Source organism: Plectrocnemia conspersa, unplaced genomic scaffold, assembly GCF_051122295.1.
Source record: "Plectrocnemia conspersa isolate PC_06_02 unplaced genomic scaffold, ASM5112229v1 ptg000002l, whole genome shotgun sequence".
NCBI lineage: Eukaryota > Metazoa > Arthropoda > Insecta > Trichoptera > Polycentropodidae > Plectrocnemia > Plectrocnemia conspersa.
In genome coordinates this window covers 14896487-14910170 of record NW_028277166.1, presented here as the reverse complement: position 1 = coordinate 14910170, position 13684 = coordinate 14896487, and the positions used below count along the sequence as shown (strand labels likewise).

At 31.3% G+C, this 13684-nt stretch overlaps 4 protein-coding genes across 4 annotated transcripts; 2 read left to right on the top strand and 2 right to left on the bottom strand.

Annotated features, from left to right (window-relative positions):
* Window positions 1-1788: 1788 nt before the first annotated feature.
* Window positions 1789-3681, bottom strand: LOC148237831 (WD repeat domain-containing protein 83). Its single transcript, XM_088205669.1, has 6 exons — window positions 3240-3681; window positions 2915-3158; window positions 2746-2839; window positions 2541-2673; window positions 2145-2253; window positions 1789-2075 (listed from the first exon to the last, which is right to left on the bottom strand). Exons 1-6 carry the CDS (start codon window positions 3304-3306, stop codon window positions 1826-1828), a joined length of 897 nt encoding a protein of 298 aa, XP_088061795.1. The 5' UTR covers window positions 3307-3681; the 3' UTR covers window positions 1789-1825.
* Window positions 3682-4114: 433 nt separating this feature from the next.
* On the top strand, window positions 4115-4802 carry mRpS28 (mitochondrial ribosomal protein S28). The gene is made up of 2 exons (XM_088205668.1): window positions 4115-4365; window positions 4435-4802. Exons 1-2 carry the CDS (start codon window positions 4159-4161, stop codon window positions 4699-4701), a joined length of 474 nt encoding a protein of 157 aa, XP_088061794.1. The 5' UTR covers window positions 4115-4158; the 3' UTR covers window positions 4702-4802.
* A 1530-nt stretch (window positions 4803-6332) lies between these two features.
* On the top strand, window positions 6333-10050 carry LOC148237829 (mutS protein homolog 5-like). The gene is made up of 15 exons (XM_088205666.1): window positions 6333-6522; window positions 6586-6820; window positions 6880-7108; window positions 7169-7339; window positions 7697-7835; window positions 7904-7966; window positions 8034-8138; window positions 8196-8292; window positions 8360-8550; window positions 8616-8661; window positions 8732-8870; window positions 8924-9290; window positions 9352-9564; window positions 9634-9789; window positions 9849-10050. Exons 1-15 carry the CDS (start codon window positions 6460-6462, stop codon window positions 9978-9980), a joined length of 2346 nt encoding a protein of 781 aa, XP_088061792.1. The 5' UTR covers window positions 6333-6459; the 3' UTR covers window positions 9981-10050.
* A 154-nt stretch (window positions 10051-10204) lies between these two features.
* On the bottom strand, window positions 10205-12306 carry Uba5 (Ubiquitin-like activating enzyme 5). The gene is made up of 9 exons (XM_088205667.1): window positions 12075-12306; window positions 11870-12005; window positions 11611-11807; window positions 11253-11442; window positions 11062-11173; window positions 10887-10984; window positions 10689-10812; window positions 10433-10506; window positions 10205-10356 (listed from the first exon to the last, which is right to left on the bottom strand). The coding sequence occupies exons 1-9, from the start codon at window positions 12206-12208 to the stop codon at window positions 10234-10236; spliced, it is 1188 nt and encodes a 395-aa protein (XP_088061793.1). The 5' UTR covers window positions 12209-12306; the 3' UTR covers window positions 10205-10233.
* Window positions 12307-13684: the final 1378 nt, after the last annotated feature.

Here is a 13684-nt window from a genome sequence, read left to right as displayed (position 1 = left end):
GACTACGATAAAGATCACATGACTTTAAGGGGCGTAGCCCAAGGGATGGTTGACCTCGCGGCCAATTAGACTCTTGTGTGACTCTAAGTAGACTTTTTATTAGTTATATTTACATGCGACAATGGACGATTAACGGCGAGACGTTTCTCCCAACTGCGGTGAAGGTGACGCAGGTGGTGATGTCCGTAGATGATCTTCAGTGCTCTTGTGGCTGCGTGCGGCAAGTGTCAGGTGTGGTTCTTCGTGAAGCTGATGGTTCGGGAGTTCCAGGAGTGATCTTTAGATCTGTCGGTGAAGGCGCTGTGCTGGTGACTCTGAGTGGCTCCTTGTGGATCGTCCCGTCTCCGGTTGACTCTGACCGTCTGCCCTCTCCTCGTCAGAGTCCGGGCTTATATTCTCTAAGGGTTGCACGCTTGCTGGCCAATCGCGTATGTGCATCGATCTAAAACATTTTTAGTATTCATCCTTATATAATAGCAATTTATTATGATAGCTTCCCGTGTTTTGTTCAATTTATTTTTTTTAAGAAATCAATATAAATTTAAAAATTATTAGAAACCAACATATTGTAATGTAATTTTATAATTCGCAATTTACATACCTAAATATCCGCGAAGAAGGTGTAAACCTCAGATGCAAACCGTAATATATTTGCGCATGATCCACTTATTTATAATGGTGAAATATTTAATTATAATGTAATAAACGAAGATTTTTTATTTAAGCCATTATCAGTAATTGGTTCTTTGAAATGGGGAAGACTACATGTTGGAAGTTTTGCTCTTCTTTACATAAACATAATAATGTAAATGTCGGATCATCATCTTAGAACAGACTTTGGAACTTCACAGTTCATACTTAAGTTAAAACTGTTCGAGTCCATTTGGGTTCACCGCCTGAGCTTCGCCCTTGTTTTCTCAGACGCAGTGGCAGTCCACAGAGAGCCAGCGCTGCCAGAGCGCTCTCAGAAACAGCAACCTAGAATATGTATCAACAATAGCAGCGTCGCCAACAAGCTGCTCTCCAAGATTCCAACCAGCGGGAATCAAACCGCCTCTTAAATTCTACATCCCCAGGACCTTCTACTTCAAGTTGGGAATGAGAAAGCTTTGAGAAGATCGCCAAAATATGGTTCAGAAAAACAACATATACAAATATTACTACTAGGTAAAAAATAATATAAACTTCGGAGAAGCGCAAAAAACTTTACCCTGTTACAAAGAGGGCAGTTTCTAACGCCAATTTATATAGTTAAAATATTTTTTTGGAAAACTTGTTAAGTGATCTAAGTTTTAATAGTAGTTCATATTAATTTTCTTCTAGTTACATTTTACAGCACAAATATGTATTATTTTTACTAAGTGCATTATTGTGATGCAAATAGAAAAAAATATACTTAGCATAATCTATTTTTATCGGACTATGCTGGGGAGTTTTAAAGTTGTACATAACACAATAATTTTAAGTGCGTATATTGCTTAGTTCAGAGCCGAATATAGATGAAGAGGCTCTAGGCTATTTCACTTGTGAGGCTCCTCCAAGCTCATCGTTCTCACAAGTAGAGAAAAATAGAATTGAATTTAAACAATACAAAGTATATAAGAAATATTATAATAATAATAGTAAAAGTAGCCTTTCACCTAAATAAATTAATCATACAAACTCAACTCATGGTATCTGCATCAGCTTCCTTCAATCTGATGTTTTTTCAGCAGCAACAACTCTTATTTCAAGTTTCAAATTAAAAATATTCATATGTAGATTCGTAATTATGAATAAAAAACTTAATTAAGTTGAATATTTTATTTTATAACATAGTTCAAAATTATTCCTGTTCTTCAACTCCCCACAATTTGAATTCCCCTCTAGAAGCACTCAAAAACATATCTTGGCTTGGATGTCCGCACACAGAATGCACCACGGAATTAGGAGTATGTGTAAATTTTGTTACTAAATTAGATGTAATCAAATCCCAACACCAAACCTCACCCGTACTTGAACCAGAGAATACGTGGGAATCTTTTACACTAACAAAATTTTCAATCGAATATTCATCTGTAGAATGACCAGTATATCTACAACAAATTGAGAATAAAATATGTTTTATTATATAAGTTGACTAAATATAATAGTCATTTCCTCACTTTGCTAATAATTCTCCGGATTGTTTATCCATTAGTCGTATTGTGTTATCAGAACAAGAGACTACAGTGCATTGTCCATCGTGCGTTAAAGATGCATATGTGATAGAATCTAGAAAATTAATATCATTAACAACATATGATAATACATATTTATTTTATTATACAACAAATAAATTAAATTAATGTGTGATAACAATGTGTCCTAAAATTTGAAGTTTGACTTCTTTGTTGGGTGCCTCTCATGTAGCATTATAAGCTCTAACATTAAAATAAATTCGTGAAAAATAAAACTTAGATTATCATTTAACAAAATGCCAAGATATTTTGTAATTTTTAGAGAAGACTTTCTCCTATATCATAAAGGAATTAATATTTATAATAATGATTAAAACTCACCACCGATGAAATCAGATGTGAGTTGTCCGACTCGCATATCATATAATCTTGTGTGACAGTCCACCGAACTAGTTAATACTTCATGATTTGTAACTTGTAGAGATGTAATACAATCTTTGGCATCGCGCAAGACCTTTAATACAATAATAAAATAAATCGAACTTTATAAGTAAATTTTCATTACATTTATATAGATAAAATATACCTGAATTGGGCTGTTTTTTCTGGAACGAATATCCCAAAACATAACCGTGTTATCATGGGAACCTGATATTGCGACTGTAGATTCTTCATTGAATCTAAAAATTTAAAGTAGATATAATAATTTATTGTAATTTGAAAATAGTCAATCAAAATAAGTTGAAATAGCAAACCTAACACAGCAAACGGTACCAGCGTGACCTCTTAATCTCCTTATTGGCTGGCCTGTACTCACATCCCATAATATTACGGATTTATCTGAACTGCATGAGACTATGTGACTACTATCGCAAGAACCGGCAGCATCAAGCACTTCGTTTCCGTGACCGCCATATATCTTCAACATTAACTTTCTGAATGGATTCCATAGTTTTATTTTTTTATCACTTCCACATGTGAGACAGTAAGATCCGTCGACTAGTATTATAAATAAATAGTTGTATTAAATAATAATAAAACTAGTCCAAACGTGATAATAAAGCATAAATAATACTTAACCATTAAATCTGATACTTCTTATAGCTCCTTGTTGACTATCAATGGCAACTAAACATTTTAAATCCATGATTTATTATAGTTTTTAGTTATACAAATGTATGTTTGTCAATACAACATAACCCTCTAGTTATTAACTGACATTTACTTAAATAGTTGCCATAAGTAATATATAAATTTCCATTACTTCGTCTAAAATATTTACATATAAAATTCTAGTTCAATAACGACTTATTAGGGACCGGCGAGTAAAACCTGGATTTATTCTCCGCAATAAACCGGTTATTTCCGGGGGAAATAAACAGCGATAGAAAAGTTGGGAAAATTGAGAGATTAAAAAACAGATTGACACATTTTTAAACACAAACATTGCAAAACTTGATTAATTGTGCGCTGTTTCACATAGTGGCAATACTGTCAACATCATTGTGTTGGGTTTTAGGCTAAGTTGGGTAGTCACAGAGCTTGGACGAAATACGTTGTTGGCAGCTTTAACGTTCTTGGATATAAAGAATATTTTTTGTAAATTAGCACAAAATTATTTTGTTTTTATATTTGTGTTCATAATTGCGCTGCTGTTACATTTAATTTACAATATTTGCATTTTGATTTGTATTTATGTATTGGTAAGATAACCAGATGTCCTCTTTTGAGGAGGCTTGCACTTTTCATTTAAGTAACCTGTCTTGGCAAAATTATTCAAAATTCTTAAGCTCGGGCAAATAAATCTAAATATTTTAAAATAATGTTAAATTAGGTGTTGAAAATTTAGTGCGTATATTATTAAAAAAATAATAAATTAGATTTTTAATCCGAATAACACGGGTGCTGGCTTTTAATAAACGAGTGACCTTTTTGTAGTAGGTATATATTTTAAATTGGCAACACTAGCGGTTGTCATATTTATAACCTATTTGCAGAAATGTTTCGGCGGATTTGTGTGTCGACTAGAAAGCTTATTCGAGCCTTCTCAGATGCCCCGAGTGAAGTTACAACAGATTCTATTAAACCGGCACTAAGCGGTTTCGCCAAAGCTTATGATAAACAAACAGCTCAAGTCACTGAGCCTCCTCCAGCGCAAGACAACCGGCCGTTCGCAACGTTGCTTCGACATTCAAAATTCGTCGACGTACGTAATATTACACAATTAATCCTTATTTTAATGAACAACAATATGTATCTGATTTTTTTGCCCCAGCTTGGAGATCCAAAAGGAAAGATCGTCTATGGAGAAGTGTTTAATATTGTCGGAAATGATTTATACATTGACTTCGGCTGGAAGTTCCACTGCGTGTGCCCGTTACCAGCTAAGAACGCAGACGACTTTGTCATCGGAACTAAAGTCCGATTGATGATCAACGACTTAGAGCTTTCATCCAGATTTATCGGAACAAGATCAGATTTAACTCTATTAGAAGCAGATTGTCGATTACTTAACATAGTTTATACACCAGTGAGAAGATAATTAGTAAAACACGCATAGTTAACGCTCTGTTTGTATTATATTTGTAACGCAATGTATTTGTTATATTATAGAAATAAAAAATAGTTATTGTATCGTTTTAATTATAGTTTCCTAATCTTATTATAATTTGAACCTAAAAAATTTCGTATTGCAAATGATATTAAACCACTGATATGAGAATTAGAATTTCAGCTGTTTGTGTAAGAGTAAGGCTGGTTTCACACATGCCGGATGGATTCACCCGGCGCCGTGTACTGGGGATGGTGTTGTATGGGCTAGTACCTACCATTTCAGACGTGCCGGACGAATCCATCCGGCGCCGGCTCGACGATGCCCATACAATACCACCCCACTTCACGCCGCCGGGCAAATCCATCTAGCACGTGTGAAACCGGCCTAAGGAAAAGAATACAGAAATCGTATTTATTATTGCTTTCCAATTTCATTGGTTTTCTTTATTCTCAAGTCGAGTAGTGCAATCTTTAAGCAAAAGCTACGCTTTTTCAGTTTAATTCCAAATGAGTAACTATTCTCATGGAAAGCACTGTTGGATTTGTTATGTATTTTTCCATATGTCATCATCTGATCGATGAACTATTTGGACCCCGCAAAGCTTGCTCACGTACTATTGTAAAGTAATTACTCATTTTTACAAGATACTGAAGGGCATCACGTATTAAAGAACCCTCAGATTGAAAGTCAAGCGAGCCTCAGAAACTAAACAAAATATAATTTATTTTTGGCTGAGAATAAAAGTTTTGTTTTTGATTAATTTAAAATAAATAACATTTCATAAGTGGGCTAAAACATTTTTTTGTGTAAATATATTATCCCTGCTATTTTTAGTTATTGGCAATGTTAGACTATTGAAAAATTAAATTGTTTTTCGAATGTGGGAGGGCATCAAAAGTGTAACGTAATTTAGACAGAGATCGAACTGTTCGTGACGTTTGAGGAGGGAAATAAATAACTTATATTTTACAATTTGTATCATGACTGAGAGATTAGAATTAATGATTATAATATAATTAAAATTCTGATTAGGTTTTCTTAGATTTTTCTATTCTCACGGGTGAATAATTAAAATAAAATCAATGTAGGTCATGCATAGTAACATTACTAATTGATATCTGTATTAATAATTTATACTGATTTTGGTCTAGTGTCTCACTCTGCTTGTGTTTATCTTTTTGTAACACATTGGGTTAACGCCTTTCATTGTGAAACAGAGAATTTAAAATAAATAAAAAACATAATTAAAGTGCCACTTTTAAAAAATATACAGTACGGGAGGGGAAATATGTATAAAAAAGATATTTCGTTCCATTAATATATATTCACAAAAGATTGATATTTAAATACGCAATAGTAATTTTTATTTTAATAATTTCTTGCATTTATTATATTTATGAAACTGTGTTCTAGAATTTCATTAAAATTAAAAGTCGTGTTCGCAAATCCTCTCTTATGTTCGATCCGTGCGACCATTTTGAAAATACAAATCTAACGAAAATGATTAACGAAGACGCATCAACGTCTTCATTGAGCACATTCAACTTCCAAGGTATGTAGCATAAATCTATACCTAATTAACAATTATTGAAAAATTATTTTCACTTAGATGGCAATACTTCCCATGAAACTTTTCAAGTCAATAACAATCCCGAAATAATCGTATTGAATGAATTGTCAACAAAACGTCACACAGAGAGTGAAGAAAACGATTCTGAAGAATTCCCAGAAAACGAATCTACTATTATGTCGGCCTTTTGGAAAAACGGAAAATTTGCTGCGAGCTATTTCAACATCGGAACATCAGAAGTACCCAACATTAAAAATCTATTACTATACAATACATAATACTATTAAAATAATCACTTTCAGCTCTTTATATTAAACGAAATTAGTGATTCAGTGCCCGAGCATAATATGTTGAAAAACTTATACAGACAAATCAGACCGTCGATGATAATCATCGAGTCTCGTTCGCCGAAAACGTTTATAAGTTCGGTTAAAAGTTTAATAAACGAAAACGGTCTTGCAGCCAATTTTATGTGCGATATAAGAGAAAACTCTCAAACCAACGCAGGATTTCATCTTTTACCGTCAAAAGAATACAGTAAGTATTTTAAGCAGCAACCATTTAAACCTTTTATTTAATATTATATTATTTAACAGATTTCGAGTCTTGCAAAAACAGAGTGTATCAAATATCATTACCAAACGAACCTACCAATGCGTCACATCAGGATCGTGAACTATTTTTAAATTCTATCATTAACTTTCGTTACATTCAAACAGTTCACACTACTGGTGCATTGTTAAAATACTTAGATAAAAATTGGTGTTTCATTAACACAAATTCTGACGGCAATCTCAATATTCTTGCTGTAAACATAATCTCACTGTAAGTCTTTTTTTAGTCATATATAATAGTATAAGTAATTGACTCAGATTTTTTTTATAGAGATAAAATCGTAACAATGAACGACGAAACTTATAAGGCATTACAAATATTCAATAGACTCTCTCATCCGAGTAATTTCAAAAAAGGGATGTCTTCCGGTTGTAAAGAAGGACTCAGCTTGTATAGCGTGTTCAATAGATGTTGTTCTAAAATAGGGATGCAATATCTGAGGTAAATCTTAGATATAAACATAGTCATCTTCGTATACTTTTATAAAATAATCAGAATCTTTATTTAATTATTTAAATTGTTTCAACAGCTTCATGTAAAATAGACAGTCATTAAAAAATAATTAATTATCCTAATCTAAAAATCTTCCTCTCTTTTAAATGTTTATATATCTCCTTACTGCTGTTGAACTCATCTATTATTTGGAAGATCGTTCATTGATAGTAAGCGTATTATTAATTTTTCTTTATATAAGTCAATAACCGAAAACGAAAATTCCGGACTGAATAATAAACTGCTTACTATTATGCAAAGCTGTCGGTTAAAAATAAAATAAATGAAGTAATATTATTAATTTAGACTTTTACTCCAACATCCGACCAAAGATTTAAAGACGATTCAAAGACGACTTGACACAATCATGTTTTGTAACAAACCTGGAAATGAAGAGGTTGTCAAGAGCTTATGTTCATCATTGAAATACATTAAAAATGTTAATGTCAGTAATATGTTAAATAAAATATAATATATTAATAAATTAAGTTACTTTATCGATATTTTTTATAGGGAATCATGACCAGAATTAAAGCATTGAGAGCTAGTCCTTATGAATGGAAACAATTATTCAATGTATAACGTGCTAGTTTATTCGTTACACAATTTAAAATGTAATCTTATTTCATACATCTGTTTTTAGACATTATATAACGCAGTTCTTATATGTGAAATATGCGAAAATTATAATCAAATATCTTCACTGATAGATGCACTCGGTTCTAGAAATAACGATAATTTATTCCAAGTACGTATTAATAAAATATATTATTTGATAGCTATAACTTTGTATACGTTTTTATAGGTTGCTTATCATATGAATCGCGTAATTGATTTTGAAGTATCAAACGTACAAGGAAAGTTCACCGTGAAGTCAGGAATCGATCCTAAATTGGATGAGAGTTAATATTTGAATAATAGTATGGATAATTATTTAGCTATTTAATCAAACAAGATACTCTATTTTAGAAAAACAAGTAATGGTCGGTTTACACGGATTGATGTCTTCGACGGCCAAATTTGAACTTGAAAAATTGCCGAACTACGTGGAGGAATGCACTATGGTTTATTTACCGAATCTCGGGTATCTACTCGGCGTTAAAATGTGGAAGGAAAAATTGAACCCAGTGGAGAAAAATATACCTAATTTAAAATTTATGGTAGTTAATCTATTTATTTTAAATAATATATTTGATCAATAATACTATTTCGATCAAAATTTTAGTTTCAAAACAATGACTGCATATATTATAAGAGCGAAGGATGCAATGGTAATTTAAATTCATATTTTTGAATAAGACTCGATTAAATCTTTTAGCATTTTTTCATTTGTCACTATAGAATTAGACAATCTTATTGGTGATACGTATCCTGAAATTTTGGCACACGAGATGCGCATAATGACCAGACTCACACATTTCATTCTGCAGCATCTTCATTCACTTTCATCTGTGGTGAAGCTGTGCGCTGAGCTAGATTGGTAATATTAATCTAATATAATACAAAACTATCATAATAATATATTTTTAACAGTCTCATCAGCATGGCTAAAGTGTGCAAGGACAACGATTACAAAAGACCGACTTTATCTTTTGAGCGGGTCATTAATATAAAGCAAGGGCGACATCCTTTACAAGAAATGTGCGTAGAAAACTATGTACCAAACGACACAGACGCTTCGAGCTCAAACGGAATGGTCACTATTCTAACCGGGCCAAACTCTTGTGGAAAATCTATCTATTTGAAGCAGATAGCGATCATTGTTTATATGGCACACATTGGATGTTACGTACCGGCGGAGTCGGCCACGATCGGTCTTATAGATCATATATTCACCAGGATACAGACAATAGAGGATATTTCCACTAGAATGTCTGCATTTATGATCGATTTGAGACAGGTATTATATATATTTTTTCATATTAAGAGTATTTAGGATCTTGATTGTTAATTATTTATAGATATCACAAGCACTGCATTATGCAACGAGCAGTTCATTGATCATTATTGATGAGTTTGGCAAAGGTACGACCGAAGTAGACGGTTTAGGTTTATTGGCGGCAAGCGTGAACAATTTCTTATTTCAAGACGATAAATGTCCACACGTGTTTGTGTCTACGCATTTTCATAGTTTGAAGGAGTATCTTATAGAATCGCAGCGGTTGAAGTTAATGGTATGGATATAAATAATAATAATAATTTAAACTATGTAGATATGATTTAAACACATATATATTTTATAGTCGATGGAATACATAATTCAAAACGAAAAACTAGTATTTTTATATAGAATTATTGATGGCGCAATGGAGGAGAGTTTTGCGCATAGAGTTGCAGAAGACGCAGGGATATCAAAAAAAATTTGTTCAAGAGCTAAGATTATATTTGACAATTTACAGGTATAATGAAAATTAAAATTTATTTTAAAATATTTATAACTATCTATGATTATTTTTAGGTACAATATCCAGAACCAGATATGAACCTAAATAAATATATAAATCAGCAAAAAATTATAAATAATATTAAAAATCTATTGATAAGTAAGAAAAACATTAATAAAAACAGCATTATGTTACTGACAAAGTAATTGTAAAATAACTAACTTATTATATCATAATAATAATTATGCAATGGAGCGGAATGTTTAGCTTATATAAAATATATTATAAGTCAACATAAAAATTGTGACGTTAAATACGAATCAATTATTAATAATTATAATATAAATTTTAAATAAATTCTTAACCCTGATACATGTATACAGTCAATCATTTTACAATCAACGTGTAATAAAAGCATCACAAAGCCAAATTTGCGCATTTTAAATGCTATTTATTTACTTATATTGATTTCATTTGTGCCATTAACTCTTCCAAAGACAGTTCCGTTGCAGCTACAGCTCCGCCGGTGCTAGACTCCGGAGAACAATCATCGATGGGCAAAACAGGAATAGTATAAGCAGCCTAAACAATATAAAAATACTTTGTTATACATATCAAAACATACATATAGACATGATAATGTAAATAATGCATTTACCTGAATACCTTCAGCTAACTGTAATGAAGGTTCATTTTGAGTGTCTTCGTGAGTTTCGTCGACGAGAGATATTCCTAAAATTACAAATGATAATCTATATTCAATTTCCATTCATTCAAAACATATATTCAATTCATAACAATGCCTAACAAAATATTATATAATAATTTAGGATGAAACAAATATATGAAATGATTAGTTTATACATGTATAGTTAATAAACTGATATGATTGAAATATTATCAATTACACAAACCCCATTCATTTTCTTCATGTATCGGTTCTTCTTCCTTTACAATTTCTTGAACTATTTCAACTGGACGCAGTTTAAATTCTTCTTGCCTTTTCTTACAAAAGTAATCATCACACATTTGATTTGGCTGAAAAATAGATTATTTATATAAAAACAATAAATTTATTATAAGGACAATATTATTAAACCATAAAAAAATACTTTTAATGACATTGTGGGAAAGAAATCAGTCAATGCACTATATCCCAGATAATGAGAGACGTTTCCAAACTTTAATAAATATTTCAATGTATTTTGGACTGAAAAAAAAATAAAAATGATATAATACATATATATGTATATTTAAATAAATAATTTATTTAAATTAAGTATGTACCTAAAAATCCTGCTACAACTCCCATGGTTGTTGGCAAACTGGCTGCACAAACCCCATCCCTTTTCAATGTTTTTTCATCAATATTGGAAGCTACTATTAATGGAGGAGCACACTACAATAATTTATAAATAAAATAAATTAAATACAACATTATTACCATAATATATAATATTTCTTAATATTATACATACACCGAAACAAGCTGTTTCGCCCGGAGAAATAAATTGGATATGTCCAGACACAGCGTTTTCTGAAACACCAGATTCGAACCATTTCTGATTTAGTTCATTGCATGCGGCATTGATAGCCATGCGAGCCTCAAAGTTGTCAACACAGCTCAATACCAAATCTACGGGCGATTTCCTATCTAAACTACCAGTCCTATAAAAAAATATTAATCATGTTTTTAGGAAGCTATAAAATATTATATTTTTTAAATATAAAAACTATAAGTTGCTTGTTTTTATTATTTATTCTAATTTAGATTAATCAATTAATGGTGTTTTTTTAAGCCGATGATATGTATTAATATATAAAACAAATATAAACCTAATAGTTTCCATGAAGTTTTCAAAATTCTCCATAGTGGTTATGTTATAATTGCGCGCTTCGATTGTAACATCCGGATTTATATCTTGCAAAGTGTTAACCGCAGCTTCAACTTTGCTCATACCGGCTTGATGAGGTTGAAAAAATAACCTATTCATGTTTGCCAATTCGACTTTATCGTAGTCAAACAAAATTAACTAAAAAGAAACATAAATTATAAACAACTACAATTATTTTAACATATTATACAAATATTTACTTTTCCAATTCCACATCTAGTCAGCATTTCTGCTGTGACACTACCAACTCCACCTACTCCAACAACAGCTACTGAATAATCTCTTATTTTCTCATAATTGTCGACAATGCCCATACGTTTCAACGCCATCAAACGACTGTAACAATCAAATTATGTTAAGGTCCATAAAAACATTACAGATTTAGTTTTGTGAATGTTTTATCACCTGTAAGGATTCGAATCAACTACTTCAGAAGATATAACCGGTATTTTGTCGCGTCCTCGGTTTTTCTTTTTCATCTCGTCGATTGTCTTTTCTAATTGGGCGATTTTCATCTGCAACTCTTGAACGGTACCCATGATGGAAGTTGTTTTATGTAAAAAAAAATGCAATGCAATGACACCGTATGGAAACGACACGACGGCAAATCTGACAGTTGTGCTTTCACTTGTAGGTCGGTCCTAACAGTAATTTAAATGACCATTAATATTAAAATATGTAATTATTCATATTCTTGATATATTTAAGTTTTTTTAATATTATTCTTAAAATTTTGTATATGGTCATATTTATGTAATTTATAAAATTTTATTTCGTACATATACATATACGAAATTTTATTTTATATACGTTATCATGGTAAAATAAAACAAAAATTATAATTAGTGTTTATTAGTAAAAATAATTATGTCAATATAGTTAAATTAAACTTGCTTTCGCAATGACCATAAATAAATCTCAGGAACCATTTGTCAAAGCTTATGGGGTAAATTTGGAATCACCTTGCCTTTTCCACGGTCAGCTATATATGACTTGCTTTAGAGAGGGCACTCCTAAGCGATTATTTATATTTACCCCAGACAACGAAACAAAAAATGTTGTTTATAATAATGCAAGACAATACTAATTTATGTAATGTACTGTGATACATCAAAATAATATTTTAAATTATTATTGTATTTTTACAGCCTAATTTCCAATTGCAAAGAGCAGGACCACCGAGAGGAGGATACGGGATATGCAAATAATCGGCGTTCAGCTAGATAAGGGGTCGTAATATTTGATAAAATAAATAATATACATATCTATACATTTTAGAATGTATAGTTTGTTATTCGTTTATATTTCGTTATGTGCAAAAAATAGGTAAATTTTCGTTTATCTAATTTTTTTATAAATAAATTGTGACGGTTTATTTTTATCTACTAAATATTATATTTTAGATGCAACTCAAATGTTGAGAGGGAGCACGGCAGCAGCAATAAGCACCGGGGCCTGCTTTTTTTTCGGTAGCCCTGATAAAGAGTCCGTGCTAAGCCGGATACTATCTCTGGTTACAATCGAATATCGAATCCATTTTAAAAAGATATTTTTAATTAACCTCACCACAGTGCTATTGTTTTAAAAAATACTTCTCTTTAACTTTTCTCTAAAACTAACCAAGGCCATTTAATTGGACTCGGTGTTAGATTTTTTTGTTATTTAATCTTTAAGTTTTCACGTGACGCATTGGTGTAACCTGTTATGTCGCGATAGTCTCAATTTAATTTAAATAAATAAATTATAGCAATGTTTGACCAACGCATTCGAAAAAGAATACGAAATTTAGTTTAGTATGTATTATAAGTTAATAAAGGCAAGCACCTTTTTTCTTTAGGGTCTTTAAATATTATATTTAGTATTTAGTAGGCAAAATCATTCAATACCGTATTTATTGTGAAGTTGATTTTGATGTTTTTATGTAGTAAATATGGCCTTGGAGAGCAATGTGGATTTTATTTATTTGGTTATAGAATATTATATAACTTCTTTAATTAATTCTATTTCATAGATAA

Excerpts from the sequence above, each read along its gene's own strand:
- LOC148237831 (XM_088205669.1), bottom strand. The coding sequence starts at position 3,306 with ATGGATTTAAAATGTTTAGTTGCCATTGATAGTCAACAAGGAGCTATA. Across the intron at positions 2,840-2,914 it reads GGTACCGTTTGCTGTGTTAG|ATTCAATGAAGAATCTACAG; the intron begins GTTTGCTATTTC and ends TTAAATTTTTAG. Across the intron at positions 2,674-2,745 it reads GAAAAAACAGCCCAATTCAG|GTCTTGCGCGATGCCAAAGA; the intron begins GTATATTTTATC and ends ATTGTATTAAAG.
- mRpS28 (XM_088205668.1), top strand. The coding sequence starts at position 4,159 with ATGTTTCGGCGGATTTGTGTGTCGACTAGAAAGCTTATTCGAGCCTTC. Across the intron at positions 4,366-4,434 it reads GACATTCAAAATTCGTCGAC|CTTGGAGATCCAAAAGGAAA; the intron begins GTACGTAATATT and ends TTTTTGCCCCAG.
- LOC148237829 (XM_088205666.1), top strand. The coding sequence starts at position 6,460 with ATGTCGGCCTTTTGGAAAAACGGAAAATTTGCTGCGAGCTATTTCAAC. Across the intron at positions 6,821-6,879 it reads TTTACCGTCAAAAGAATACA|ATTTCGAGTCTTGCAAAAAC; the intron begins GTAAGTATTTTA and ends ATTATTTAACAG. Across the intron at positions 8,139-8,195 it reads ATAACGATAATTTATTCCAA|GTTGCTTATCATATGAATCG; the intron begins GTACGTATTAAT and ends ACGTTTTTATAG.
- Uba5 (XM_088205667.1), bottom strand. The coding sequence starts at position 12,208 with ATGGGTACCGTTCAAGAGTTGCAGATGAAAATCGCCCAATTAGAAAAG. Across the intron at positions 10,985-11,061 it reads AGTTGTAGCAGGATTTTTAG|TCCAAAATACATTGAAATAT; the intron begins GTACATACTTAA and ends TTTTTTTTTCAG. Across the intron at positions 10,813-10,886 it reads TTCCCACAATGTCATTAAAA|CCAAATCAAATGTGTGATGA; the intron begins GTATTTTTTTAT and ends TCTATTTTTCAG.